This window comes from Hemitrygon akajei, chromosome 16, assembly GCF_048418815.1.
Source record: "Hemitrygon akajei chromosome 16, sHemAka1.3, whole genome shotgun sequence".
Classification (NCBI taxonomy): domain Eukaryota; kingdom Metazoa; phylum Chordata; class Chondrichthyes; order Myliobatiformes; family Dasyatidae; genus Hemitrygon; species Hemitrygon akajei.
Window position 1 is genome coordinate 80,751,231 of NC_133139.1, and position 14,446 is coordinate 80,765,676.

At 43.3% G+C, this 14,446-nt stretch overlaps 1 protein-coding gene across 2 annotated transcripts; it reads right to left on the bottom strand.

Annotated features, from left to right (window-relative positions):
• Positions 1 to 311: 311 nt before the first annotated feature.
• On the bottom strand, positions 312 to 13,855 carry elof1 (elongation factor 1). 2 transcript variants are annotated; one of them, XM_073069272.1, is made up of 5 exons: positions 13,727 to 13,855; positions 12,018 to 12,151; positions 6,740 to 6,863; positions 1,885 to 1,955; positions 312 to 516 (listed from the first exon to the last, which is right to left on the bottom strand). In XM_073069272.1, the coding sequence occupies exons 3-5, from the start codon at positions 6,853 to 6,855 to the stop codon at positions 452 to 454; spliced, it is 252 nt and encodes an 83-aa protein (XP_072925373.1). In that variant the 5' UTR covers positions 6,856 to 6,863; positions 12,018 to 12,151; positions 13,727 to 13,855; the 3' UTR covers positions 312 to 451. The 2 variants fall into 2 exon arrangements, with proteins under 2 accessions (XP_072925373.1, XP_072925372.1); XM_073069271.1 differs by lacking the exon at positions 13,727 to 13,855 and adding an exon at positions 13,444 to 13,528.
• Positions 13,856 to 14,446: the final 591 nt, after the last annotated feature.

The following is a 14,446-nucleotide window of genomic DNA, read 5'->3' on the forward strand; positions in this document are numbered from 1 at the left end:
GAAGAGCTGACCAGGATGCAAGGTGGGGCAGAGGGAAATGAGCATGATCTTGTGCAAGTGCATGTCTGCACGTATCTGTCCATCCATGTAGTATCCATATTCCCCCAGAGTCCTGGACATCCATCCCATTGGACCAAGCCCTCACTGCTAAGACCATGTGTCATAGCCTACCAACATTAAAAGAATTAACACAGACAATTTCCATTCCATCGATCTAAAATGTAAGCAAGTCACAATTTAAATGGCAACTGAAACTGTTCCTGTTACTAAAAGACGAGGACTGACCCAAGAAAATAAGAGAGCACACAGTGTAAATGGAATAATTCTAAACTTTTAATAACAGCTTGAAAACCATCCGTAGTATTTGAGATTCCACATCAACTATTATTTACAGTCAGCAAAAACAAAACTGACAATCTCCTTGAAGTAAAACAGAGCACTTGAGGCAAAACTACTGATTCGCTGCTTCACAGGCATCGATCCAATCACTGTATACATCTACTGGCTCTGACAGATCTGAGCAGCAGTTAAAGAAAAGCCATCTGTGATGGTGAACAGCGGTAGTTAACTACATTCCAAGTAACTAGCGGCACAACTCTCTTCAAGATGGAGTTAATGGAGTTCCAAGATGGTAGAGATTTATGGAGCTGGACAGGGACAAGAGATGCATTTAAACTCAAGTTATTGGCCTTCAAAGTCTGTGGACACAATGTTATGTCTGAACATAACTAAATGCGTTTGCATGCAGGCAGCCAAGTTCCGGGGAGAAGCTAGTTTATGGTGGGAGGTCTGAACAGGAGCTTTGGAAGGCGAACTGAACTGTAATGAACTCTCCATCATCTAACTTAAGCTGGCCACTTACCTGATGTGCAAAGCTGGACAGGCTCAATTATATTTTGTAGAATATCAAACCAGTGGTCTTTGTTAGTGCTACAGATGATTCACTCTGCCAGAATTCCTTTCTCTCCTTGCAACACACACAACATGCTGGAGGAACTCAGCAGACCAGGCTGCATCTGTGAGGAAAAAGTAAACAGTCAACATTTTGGGCCGAAACCCTTCACCAGAAGTCAATTGTTTACTCTTTTCCATCGATGCTGCCTGGCCTGCTGGATTCCTCCAGCATTTTGTATGTGCTGTTTAGGATTTCCAGCATCTGCAGACTTTCTTGTGTTTGTTCCTTATTCTCTCTAGTCCCCAACTCAGGGCACGACTTGTGCATCCAAAAAAACAGCTGCTTTTACATCCACAATGTCATCTGTCACTTCTTTACAAAAATGTTAATTCATTTTGTGGGATCTGAGCACCACCCAAGACTTATTGCCCATTCCAGTTGCCCGAGTTACTTCAGCCCATCTCATCAGCACCTTTGATACTCTATTGTACTCCAAAGAGCATCTGTCCGGCCTCCCAGCCCATCCAGTGGTCTATTGCTCATTCCCTATTTATGCCCACTTGACTTCCTAATAATTCTCATTTAAACTGTTCAATCTTTTCATAATTTTTACATCTCGAAGCTAAAATACCATTACTTGTTCTCTCTACTGAACTCACATAAGCATTGTCCCCACTGGAGGTGTAAAGATCCATTCCCTTTATCCACCACCAGCAAGTTCACCTTCAGCCATCTTGGCCTTTGGCCCCATGCTCCACCAAAAATCCCACCTCCTGTAAAAACTACATACTCTCTGAATGCACCACTTTCTCTGACATCCATTTCTATCCAATAGGGTCTCCAAAGTGCCTTGGAAGTTACCATTTTCATTAAATTGATACAAAGTGTGCATAGAAACCCAGATAAAAAGAACTCGACTAAGGGCCCTGAAGGATTGGGCTGAATGTCTGAACAGTCCCCAAAATGCCTCCACTTTCAAATAAGGATACATGTTATTGGGGTCTGGAATTCTTCTAAACATACGGTGCAGGATATGATACCAGTGTTCCGTGCACGATCCCTAGAAAACAGAAGGGAACAAAATAATAAAAACTAGCATTTTAAAACACATAACCATTCCATACAATGTAAAAAAAAATTAAAGCATTATTTTGCAACTCTTTCCTTGTGTGTTATGTGGGTAACTGCATATGAAGAAATGCTGGCAAAATATACTTGAATTTGTAGTCACTGAAAAAACATGTTTGAATTCTAGCTTGCAATCTTTGGGATAAATAGTAATTCAATTATATCCCCCCCCCCCCCAATGCAAAAAGCCACAATTTCATGATTTGCTGTAGATTTGCAAGTAGCAATTTTGAAAGAAAAGGAAGATTTCCATTAAAAATTTAGCTGAATGGATCAAAACTGCACAATTATACAAGATTTGCAATAAACTCTGTAGATTTAAAGGAAAATGCAGTCGTCTTCTGTTTTATTATGTCACAAGGATATCAAATAGTATTTCTGAGATGCAGTGAAATTATGATTAAATTATTTGTTATGTAACACAAACCATTCAATTACACAAGACATTTAACGTGTTAGGGAACTGGAGCTGCAGTTCAATGACCTTCGGCTCATGCAGGAAACAGAGGTCGTGATAGATAGAAAGTAAAGGGAGGTAGTCACCCCTCGGTTACAGAAGGCAGGTACCTCAGTGACTGTCAGGAGAGGGAAAGGAAATTAGCAACCAGTGCAGAATACCCCTGTAGCCATACCCCTCAATAATAACTATACTGCTTTGGATACGGTTGGTGGGGACAACCAAGAGACAATCTACTGGGGGGAGCAACCGGGTCTCTGGCTGTGTGGAGTTCAACCCAGATAAGTGTGAGGCAGTTCACTTTGTTAGGTCAAATATAATGGCAGAATATAGTATTAATGGTAAGACTCTTGGCAACGTGGAGGATCAGAGGGATCTTGGGGTCCGAGTCCATAGGACACCGCACAGGTTGACTCTGTGGTTAAGAAGGCATACGGTGAATTGGCCTTCATCAACCGTGGGACTGAATTTAGGAGCCATGAGGTAAAGTTGCAGCTATATAGGACCCTGGTCAGACCACACTTGGAGTACTGTGCTCAGTTCTGGTTGCCTCATTATAGAAAGGATGTGGAAACCACAGAAAGGGTGCAGAGGAGAAGATTTACAAGGATGTTGCCTGGATTGGGGAGCATATTTCATGAGAATAGGTTGAGTGAACTTGGCCTTTTCTTATTGGAGAAGGATGAGAGGTGACCTGATAGAGGTGTATAAGATGAGAGGCATTGATCATGTGGATAGTAGAGGCTTTTTCCCCCAGAGCTGAAATGACTAGCATGAGAGGGCACAGTTTTAAGGTGCTTGGAAGTCAGTACAGAGGAGATGTCAGGGATAAGTTTTTTAAAAAACGCAGAGAGTTGTGAGCGCATGGAATGGGCTGCTGGCAACAGTGATGGAGGTGGATATGATAGGGTCTTTTAAGAGATTCCTGGACAGGTACATGCAGCTTAGAAAAATAGAGGGCTATGGATAACCCTAGGTAATTTCTAAGGCAAGGGCATGTTTGGCACAGCTTTGTGGGTCAAAGCACCTGTATTGTGCTGTAAGTTTTCTATGTTTCTATAATATCAAGAGGATACCAAATGTTTTTTCAGATATACAAGGTATATAGAGAGGTGAAAGTAGATATCGGACCACTGGACAGGTAGTAATGGGGGACAAGGAAATAGCAGACAAACTGAATAAGTATTTTGCATCAGGCTTCACTGTGAAAGATACTAGCAGTATATAGGAATTCAAGAATGTCAGGGGCAGAAGTGAGTACTATGCTATTACTAGGGAGTGTGCGCTTGGGAAGCTGAAAGCTCTGAAGGTAGTTAAGTCACCTGGACCAGATGAACTACCCCACGGGGTTCTCAAAGAGGTAGCTGAAGAAATTGGAGGCATTAGTAATGACTTTTCAAAAATCACTAGATTCTGGCAAAATGTCACTCCACTCTTCAAAATAAAGGAAATTATATGCCAGTTAGCCGGACCTCAGTGGTGGGAAAGATGCTGGAATCAATTGTTAAGGATAAGGCTTTGGGGTTCTTGGAGGCACATCATAAAATAGGCCAAAGTCAGCATAGCTTAAGGGAAATTCTTGCCTAACAAATATGTTGGAATTCTTTGAGGAAATCACAAACAGCACAAAGCAGAAACCGGTGGATATTGTATACTTGGATTTTCAGAAGGCCTTTGATAAGGTGCTGCACATGAGGCTGCTTAGCCAGATAAGAGCCAATGGTATTACAGAAAGATACTAGCATGAATAGAGCATTGGCTAACTGGCAGGAGACAGAGGGAATGAAGGGAGCCTTTTCTGATTAGCTGCCGATAACTAGTGGTATTCTGCATGTGTCAGTGTTGGGACCGTTCGTTTTACTTTGTATGTCAATGATTTGAATGATAGAATTGATTGCTCTGTGGGAAGTTTACAGACAGTACAAAGATAGGTGGAGGGGCAGGTAGTGTTGAAGAGCAGGGAGACTGCAGATGGACCAAGGCAGATTAGGAGAATGGGCAAAGAAGTGGCAAATGAAATACTTCGTTGGGAATTGTATGGTCATGCAAGAAATAAAAGCATAAACTATTTTCTAAGCAGGAAGAAAATTCAAAAAAATCTGAGGTGCAAAGGGACTTGAGTCCTCCTGCAAGATTCCCTAAATGTTAACTTGCATAGCGAGTTGGTAGTGAGGAAGGCAAATGCAATGTTAACATTCATTTCAAGAGGACTAGATGTAATGTTAAGACTTTATAAAGCACTGGTGAATTGAACTGAATTGACTTTATTACTTACATCCTTCATTTACATGAGGAGTAAAGATCTTTACGTTACGTTTTGTCTAAATGTGCCACGTGCAATTTATAGTAATTTATAATAAATAGTATGTACAACAAGACAGTCAATCTAACATAGAAATACAGTTGTGTCAGCATGAATTAATCAGTTTGATGGCCTGGTGGAAGCTGTTCCAGAGCCTGTTGGACCTGGCTTTTATGCTGCTGTGCCGCTTCCTAGATGGTAACAGCTGGAATAGTTTGTAGTTGGGGTGACTCAGGTCCCCAATGATTCTTCGGGCCCTTTTTACACACCTGTCATTGTAAATGTACTGAAGTGGGAAGTATACATCTACAGATGTGCCAGGCTGTCCACACCACTGTCTGCGGAGTCCTGTGATTGAGGGAAATACAGTTCCCATACCAGGCAATGATGCAGCCCGTCAGGATGCTCTCAATCTACAGGATGCCCCTGTAGAAAGTTCTTAGGATTTGGAGCCCATACCAAACTTATTCAACCACCTGAGATGAATGAGGTGCTGTTGTGCCTTTTTCACCACATAACCAGTATGCATAGACCACGCGAGATCCTTGATGTTTATGCCAAGGAACTTAAAGCTGTTCACCCTCTCAACCCCAGATCCATTGACATCAACAGGGGTTAACCTATCTCCATTCCTCCTGTAGTCCACAACCAGCTCCTCTGTTTTTGCAACATTGAGGGAGAGGTTGCTTTCTTGACACCACTGTATCAGAGTGATGACAACTTCTCTGTAGGCTGCCTCATTATTATTTGAGATTAGGCTAACCAGTGTAGTGCCATCAGCAAACTTAATTAGCAGATTGGAGCTGTGGCTGGCGACACAGTCATGGGTATACAGAGAGTAAAGGAGGGAGTTTAGGACACAGTCCTGAGGGGCACCTGTGTTGAGGGTCGGAGGGGTGGAGGTGAGGGAGCCCACTCTTACTACCTGCTCACCATCTGACAGGAAGTCTAGTATCCAGCTACACAAGGCAGGATGAAGGCCAAGGTCTCTGAGCTTCTTGTTGAGCCTGGAGGGAATTATGGTGTTGAATGCTGAACTGTAGTCCAAGAACAGCATTCTCACATAAACATCCTTCTTCTCCAGATGAGCAAGGACATGTGTAGAGCTGTGGTGACACCTCACTTGGAGTATTGAGAACAGTTTTGGGCACTTTATTTAAGATAGGATGTGCTGACATTAGAGAGGGTTCAGAGATGGTCCATGAGAATGATTCTGGAAAGAAAGTTATCGATGAGGAGTGTTTGATCACCCTGGACCTATACTCACTGGAATTTAGTAGAACAGAGAGCGGGGAGGAATCTCATTGAAACCTATTGAATGTCGAAAGGCCTCGACAGAGTGGATGTGGAGAGGATATTGCCTTTGTTAAGGGATTCTAGGAACAGAGGACACAGCCTCAGAATAGAACAACGTCCATTTGGAACAAAGTTGAGAAGGAATTTCTTTAGCCAGAGGGTGATGAATTTGTAGAGGCTGTAGAGGACAGGTCATTGGTTATATTTAAGATGGAGGTTGATAGATATGTTGGTTATGGGGAGAAAGCAGGAGAATGTGGTTGAGAGGGAAATGGATCAGCCATGATCAAATGGCAGAGCAGACGCGACGGGCTGAATGGCCTAATTCTGCTCTCATGTTATGCATTTGCATCCTAGATCCTCAACCAATGGGATTTAATCAAACCTTTTGAAGAGATGGGAATCATAGGATAGTATTTGCCATGCTATACAGCAGTACCATTTTGTGCCAAACATTCATACAGTACAGATAAAATCCAGCTCACAGATAACAGAAATACCACCAAAAGTCAATAATACAAAATAAAAATATCATTCAGCTCTTAAATCCCCATCCAACAATTGAAATAGATAAAGGAACAAACAAATGTAGCAATTTCAAAATGTTTTACCCCTTATGGTACCACTGAGGCATACTCACGTTTGCTAACATTATACTTACATCTTAACATCACATGACTTTTCGTGGTTACAGAATGGACAAGTGAACTGTGTTTCTAGTGTGCCGAGCACCTTCTTCTTGGTTGGAGGCTTTCTCTTCGATTTCCTGCGGCCCATTGAAACTTCTGCGAAATATAGGCAATGGGAAAGTGCTTTAAAGAATTCTGAATCTCGTAATCATATAGCATTAAGGAAAGCTGCCATTGCTGCTTGCCCTGTATTTGCAGAAAAACAGGAGCATCCTGTTGCATCACAAAGTTACTGCATGCCCTTCACAAACTTCAAGAAATATTGTCATGAGTAATGACTTGAACTGAGGGAAATGGAAAAGATGTGCTCAAATAGTTGGGATGGGTTTTCCCGTGATAGACTGGGCCATAGCCACTACTCTTTCAAGGATTTTCTGTTCAAAGGCATTGGTCCTTCCATACCAGCCTGTTATGCAACTCCCATAAAAAGAAACCTCAGAGAAATTATGCTAGTGATAGTGAATAGAAAAAGACGACCAAAGCTACAGAGAATTTTGGAAACAGCTGAGAATTCTCAACAGTCAATTGAGATCAGGAGTATATCTTGGTCAGCAAGAGCAAAGGCCCATGAGATGATCTAAATTAGGAAAAAGGGAGTAAAACTTTAGAGGATCTCCAACTTACAGAAGGTACAGCAAAACATATTTATTCAATTTAAGAGACCTGTGTATTTCGCAACATCTAATATACTCCTTAACTACAGTATATATCACATTCCTTTCAATGTATGTTTACATTGAAAAGGGGCAGCAGAGTAGTGTAGTGGTTAGCACAATGTTTTACAGTACCAGCGAGACAGGTTCAATTCCCGCTGCGGCCTGCAAGGAGATTGTACGTTTTCATGGGTTTTCTCCGGGTGCTCCGGTTTCCTCCCACATTCCAAAGACATACTGATTGGCAAGTTAATTGTCCCATGACTAGGCTCAGATTAATGTGAGGAATTGCCAGGCAGCGCAACTCGAAGGGCTGATAGAACCTACTTTGCGCTGTATGTCAATAAATATTAACTTTAAAAAGAAATGAATGGTCAGAGGTTCAGTCACTTAATTGAAGAATTAAGTGACTGCGGTAAAAACTACTTCAACATTAAGAATCGGCTGGATTGGCAAGGTGAATTGGAAAAATAAAATATGGGAAAAACTGACACAAAGATCAAAATTATTTCAGCAGTTTCTTCTAAACCAACAACTCCTACCAGGTAAATGGAAGGGAAATGTGATGGTGTTCCCAAGTTACACATCAGCTTGACTTGAAAACATCACTGCACTTTGATCATTGTTGATTTAAATTCCTGGATCTCCCAGTCCCCACCCCACCCAGTGTATAAAAGTCCTCCACAGACTGATTTCCAAATTATGACTCACCACACTACCTTGTCAAGGGCATTTAGGGATAGACAAGAATTCTTGGCATTACAATGACACCAACATCTGTAAAACTATTCTGGTGAATGAAAATTACCAATGTAGAGCAGCCAGCCCATCACTGTTTTTATAAGTTTCTGTACAGACATATCTGCACTCCCACAGCCTTTAAAAGAGGATTTACAGAGAGCCTCCTAGCCATAGACAGTGGACTTCCTGTGCCATTGAAAAAGGACATGATCCCCTAGTTGTTCTGAACCAATTCCAGAGCTTAGAAGGTTAAGAGACAAAGTTTAAAGGCCTCAACATATAGGTAGGTATTTCTCTGGTTTCTAATTTAGTCCATAAAACCTGAAGATGCAAGAGCAGATTTAGGCCATTTGGCCCATCGAGTCTGCTCCACCATTCCATGATGGGTGAATTATTATCCCTCTCAACCCCATTCTCCCTGTAACCTCTGACACTCTTCTTAACCAACAGCCTATCAATCTCCAATTTAAAACTATACAACAGCCTGGCCCCCACAGCCATCAGTAGCAATGAATTCCAGAGATTCACCACCCTCTGACTAAAGAAACTCCTCTTCAACTCTGCTCTAAGGAACATCCTTCTATTCTGAGTCTGTGCCCTCAAAAATATTCAAAATATGCAGCTTTAACAACAAAGAATACAGACAATTTCTCATTGTTCAAACCAGGAACCTTCTCGTGTCAGACTATTGGTGTTTGAAATAATCCAGTTAGCAATGCAGGAGAGTTTTATGCAAACGGTTAAGCACCAGGGCTCAACTCCAAAAGAAGATTTATCAGCAGCAAGCATCAGTGCAGCTTTACTCCAAACTTTCATCAATGCAGTTGTGACATCTTGGAGCAATATCAACTCACAGTTCAATTATCAGGGGAAAAAAAAAATTGGAACAGCCCAAGAGGTAGAGAGCCCAGCCAATCTCGTATTATAGTGCAAATTGAAAATCACAGCTAAAGCTACTATAAATATCACTAACACAAGAATTTCTGTAGATGTTGCAAAACAACGCCTGGAGGAACTGGAAGAGTCAGACAGCATCTATCCAAGTGAGACAAACAGTCAACATTTCGGCCCAAGACCCTTCATCAGGACTGGAAAGGAAGGGGGAAAGACTCCAGAATAAAAAGATTGGGGGCCGGGGAATGGGGATAGCTAGAAGGTGATAGGTGAAGCCAGGAAAGGTAAAGGGCTCAAGAGGAAGGAATCTGATAGGAGAAGAGAGTGAACCAAGGGAGACAGGGGCACCAGTGGGTGAGAAGAGGATAGAGTAGAGAACAGGAGGGTAGGTAAAATCAAAAGAAAAAATTTTTTTGCCAAAAAGATAAATTGATATTCATGCTATCAGGTTGGAGACTACCCATACAGAATATAAAGTGCTGTTCCTCCACCCCGACAGTGGCCTCGTGACATGAGGCCTTAGACCGACATGACATAACTGGAATGGGAACCAGAATTAAAAGGTTTGGCCACCAGGAGGTTCTGCTTTGGCTATACTTCTTCCCACCCAATCTCCGGGGGGGGGGGGGGGGGGGGGGAAGAATGCTATTCTGTTTCCTCAGTTCTTTTGTCTCCACCACCCCAGTTCCCACGTTGAGAGAATCCTTTCCAGGACATCAGGGATGTACACAGTATTTCCCTTCCTCCACCATTGATGCTGCCCTCATGTTCATCTCTGCCATTTCCCAGACATCTGTGCTTACCCCATCTAATCACCTGTCCTCACCTACCACCCCATGAGCCTCTGCATCCAACACACCATTCTCCACAATTTCTGCCATCTCCAAAGGGATCGTACCACCAAGCACATCTTTCCCTGTGGAAAGCGGAGAGTGTGGGGATGGGATCGCTCCTCCATGATTCCCTTGTCCATTTGTCCCTCCCCAATTATCTCCCTCTTGAACTCATCCCTGAAAGCAACCAACCTGCCTCTGACCTCCACCTCCATTCAGGGTCTCAGTCCTTTCACCTGAGGTCTTCTATTGTATCCTGTGCTCCCAATGCAACCTCCTCTACATTGGTAAGATACATCATAAATTGAGGGACTGCTTTAGATAGATAGATAGATACTTTATTCATCCCCATGGGGAAATTCAATTTTTTTTCCAATGTCCCATACACTTGTTGTAGCAAAACTAATTACATACAATACTTAACTCAGTAAAAAATATGATATGCATCTAAATCACTATCTCAAAAAGCATTAATAATAGCTTTTAAAAAGTTCTTAAGTCCTGGCGGTTGAATTGTAAAGCCTAATGGCATTGGGGAGTATTGACCTCTTCATCCTGTCTGAGGAGCATTGCACCGATAGTAACCTGTCGCTGAAACTGCTTCTCTGTCTCTGGATGGTGCTATGTAGAGGATGTTCAGAGTTTTCCATAATTGACCGTAGCCTACTCAGTGCCCTTCGCTCAGCTACCGATGTTAAACTCTCCAGTACTTTGCCCACGACAGAGCCCGCCTTCCTTACCAGCTTATTAAGACATGAGGCGTCCCTCTTCTTAATGCTTCCTCCCCAACACGCCACCACAAAGAAAAGGGCGCTCTCCACAACTGACCTATAGAACATCTTCAGCATCTCACTACAGACATTGAATGACGCCAACCTTCTAAGGAAGTACAGTCGACTCTGTGCCTTCCTGCACAAGGCATCTGTGTTGGCAGTCCAGTCTAGCTTCTCGTCTAACTGTACTCCCAGATACTTGTAGGTCTTAACCTGCTCCACACATTCTCCATTAATGATCACTGGCTCCATATGAGGCCTAGGTCTCCTAAAGTCCACCACCATCTCCTTGGTCTTGGTGATATTGAGACGCAGGTAGTTTGAGTTGCACCATATCACAAAGTCCTGTATCAGTTTCCTATACTCCTCCTCCTGTCCATTCCTGACACACCCCACTATGGCCGTGTCATCAGCGAACTTCTGCACATGGCAGGTCTCCGAGTTATAATGGAAGTCTGATGTGTACAGGGTGAACAGGACCGGAGAGAGTACGGTTCCCTGCGGTGCTCTGCAGCACCTCTGTTCCATTCGCCAAAGGTGGAACTTCCCAGTGGCCAAACATTTTCATTCTCATTCCCATATGAACATCTCCATCCATGGACTCCTCTTGTGTCACAATTAGGCCACCATCACAGTGGAAAAGCAACACCTTGCATTCCCTCTAGGTAGCCACCAACCTGACAGCATCAATATTGATTCCTCCTTCTGGTAACAGAAAAATTGCCCCTCCCCTTCCTCTTCTATTTCTTACTCTGGCCTCTTACCTCTTCTCACCTGCCTGTCACTTCCCCCTGGGATCCTGCTCTTTCCCTTTCGCCCATTATTCCAATCTCCCCTCCTATCAGATTCCTTCCTCTCCAGCTATTTACCTTCCCACCCACTTGGCCTCTCCCAGCTCCTTCAAGCTATCCTCCTTCCCCTTCCCCTACCTTTCTGCTCTAGCGTCTCCCTCCCCAAATTACTTTCCAATCCTGAAGAAGGGTCTCAGCCCAAAACATCAACTGTTTGTTCATTCATGCTGTCTCCTCCAGCATTTTGTGTGTGTCGCTTTGTAAATATCACTTATTACAAGATCCAAAGAACAACCTTTCCTCAGTCATGATTTGTTTTATTGCTTCTGGCAAATACGATGACCCAAAACAAAATTAAAAGCAGTAAAAGTGAATGTAGGTCAAGGGTGAGATCACTACAGGGCAAGGATTTCCCCAGATTTATACTAGAGCAAGAATACACAATAGTTATTTACCTGATCTCCCACACACAAGACATCAAATAGGTGGAAATTTGGTGCAGTGAACAAACCATTGTATTCAGACCTTGTAAACAGAATCATCCAAGATCAATGGCAAAACTGACCTGTACACTAATGCAATTACAACTCAGTGCTTCTCAAAGTCCACTCAAGGTTGATGACCTCAGCTTCAGATCAGAGAATCAGCAACTTGTAGCTGTAAGCTTGGCATGTGCTATTTCCAAGAGCATTTCACTCCCTGTGAAGCGATAGGGATTTTTAGTATACATCTGATATACAAGTTTGTTATTATGATTATAAAATTACTTTTAATTTTTAAAATAAAAATAAAGCCCAAACAAAACTGAAGTAAGGTTATCACATTTCCCCATTCTGACAGTTTGATATCATAAAGAGGAGAGACTCTGGAGGTGCTGGGAATCCAAAGCAACACACACAGAATGCTGGAGGAACTCAGCAGTAAACAGTCAACATTTCTGGCCGTGACCCTTCGAGACCCTGGCCTGCTGAGTTCCTCCAACATTTTATGTGTGTTGTTAGATATATATGCTTGCAGGCAAGCCAAAGGTAGTGGTATGCTCAAGTTGTACTCCTGATACCATAACAGAAAAACAGGATACAAAAAGTTTTGGTTTTCAGGAAAGTAGGGCCAAGAAACCCTAGGAAGAGATACAGCAGGGTGCTTTGTCCGAGGGGTTGTCTGCAAATTCAACGTCAAAGCAAAGTTGCACTTATTTTGAAAGTAAGCATGCGAGCTAGCCTTTATGTCATTGCCAATTTTTTTTAGGCAATTGAAAATCGATAGATGACATAAATCAATATTCTATATTATAACATGTGTAAAATGGTCAACAGTAACCTTCAAATCTCACAAGTATTACACATTAAAATGAGTTAACTAGCAGTCACATCAGCCTGTGGCACATATATAAAATATTCTTAAATAAATCTTGCCCTACACAGAGTTCATTCATATTATAAAGAAAGCGCACAATTGTTGACGGAATGTGATAACGACTCTTATGTAAAAGGGCCAACGGGGGAAACTGGATGCGGGCGGGAACAGCGCAATAGAGGAAGCCACCCAACCTGGAAGGGGAGGGCAGAGGGTGCATGGAAGAAAAGTGAGGGCCGGGGCAACCAGCAAAATAGTACTGCTGACATGAGCCAAAGAGGTTGCTCTTGAGCGTAGTGCAGGAATAACCAAACGTGTTAACGTTGATCACTGGCCCAGTAATGCTGATGCAGAGATGGGAACAAGCTCTACAACCTAATTGAAACACAACATGCTGATAACATCTGTTGAAAGAGGAAAACAGGAGTTAAATGCTTTAGGCCAAAGACCCTTGTACAGGAGGGACTATGGGGCCCATAGAAGCGAAGCCGATGGGGCCAAGCACCGAGGCCTCAGTACACAGAGGGAACCAGAACCGAATCGCCACTGCACTGTCTGACTAAGAGCCTCCATCGGGATCTTCCTCCCCAGATACCACCCAGCCAGTCCCGGTAACTTTAGTTTGAAATACGAACGAGCCCCAGTCCGCCCATCGCTGATCCACTCTCATGAAACAAAAGGGACTACGCGACCACCTCATTTGTTGACTCCCTTGTCAATCAAAGCTTTCAACTCCCATTAGTTGGAAGCCTTGTCAATTTGAACACAGTAGCGCATTCTATTGGTCGAAATAACCACCAATCATAGTTTCGCCCCGTCACTCGCTCGCCATTGTCACGACTTCGAAATTCCAGCCTTTACAACCGCATTCAAAATTTAAACTCTACACTATAACGCGTCCGAAACTCTACTTAGTACCTGAAGTTAAACCCCAGCTGCTCGAGATTTCCAAACTCTTCCTCCGCCACCCTCACTACCGAGCAACGCCAGGCGGTATATGAGGCAGCGGAAATCCTGCCTCTCTGCGCAATCTATTGGCTGCCGTATTCATAGCCTCATCGCTAATTGGTGTTCATCATTGTCAATTATCAATATGGATTTTCGGGGCGGATCAATTAGCTGACGTTACGTTTATGACGTTACAACCGTTGCATTTGAAATCATATTGTGCAGCTGATGCTGTTGTGCTCTCCTCTCCATCCCTCAGTATACCCTCCAACCATCAGCACCACCTCCCCATCCCTCAGTATACCCTCCAACCATCAGCACCACCTCCTCATCCCTCAGTATACCCTCCAACCATCAGCACCACCTCCCCATCCCTCAGTATACCCTCCAACCATCAGCACCACCTCTCCATCCCTCAGTATACCCTCCAACCATCAACACCACCTCCCCATCCCTCAGTATACCCTCCAACCATCAGCACCACCTCCCCATCCCTCAGTATACCCTCCAACCATCAGCACCACCTCCCCATCCCTCAGTATACTCTCCAACCAGCAACACCACCTCCTCATCCCTCAGTATACCCTCCAACCATCAACACCACCTCCCCATCCCTCAGTATACCCTCCCTCACCCCTCCAACCATCAGCACCACCTCCCCATCCCTCAGTATACCCTCCAACCAGCAAC

Excerpts from the sequence above, each read along its gene's own strand:
- elof1 (XM_073069272.1), bottom strand. The coding sequence starts at position 6,855 with ATGGGCCGCAGGAAATCGAAGAGAAAGCCTCCAACCAAGAAGAAGGTG. Across the intron at positions 1,956-6,739 it reads AAGTCATGTGATGTTAAGAT|GGATCGTGCACGGAACACTG; the intron begins GTAAGTATAATG and ends TCTGTTTTCTAG. Across the intron at positions 517-1,884 it reads ATTCCAGACCCCAATAACAT|ATCTGTCAGAGCCAGTAGAT; the intron begins GTATCCTTATTT and ends ACTGCTGCTCAG.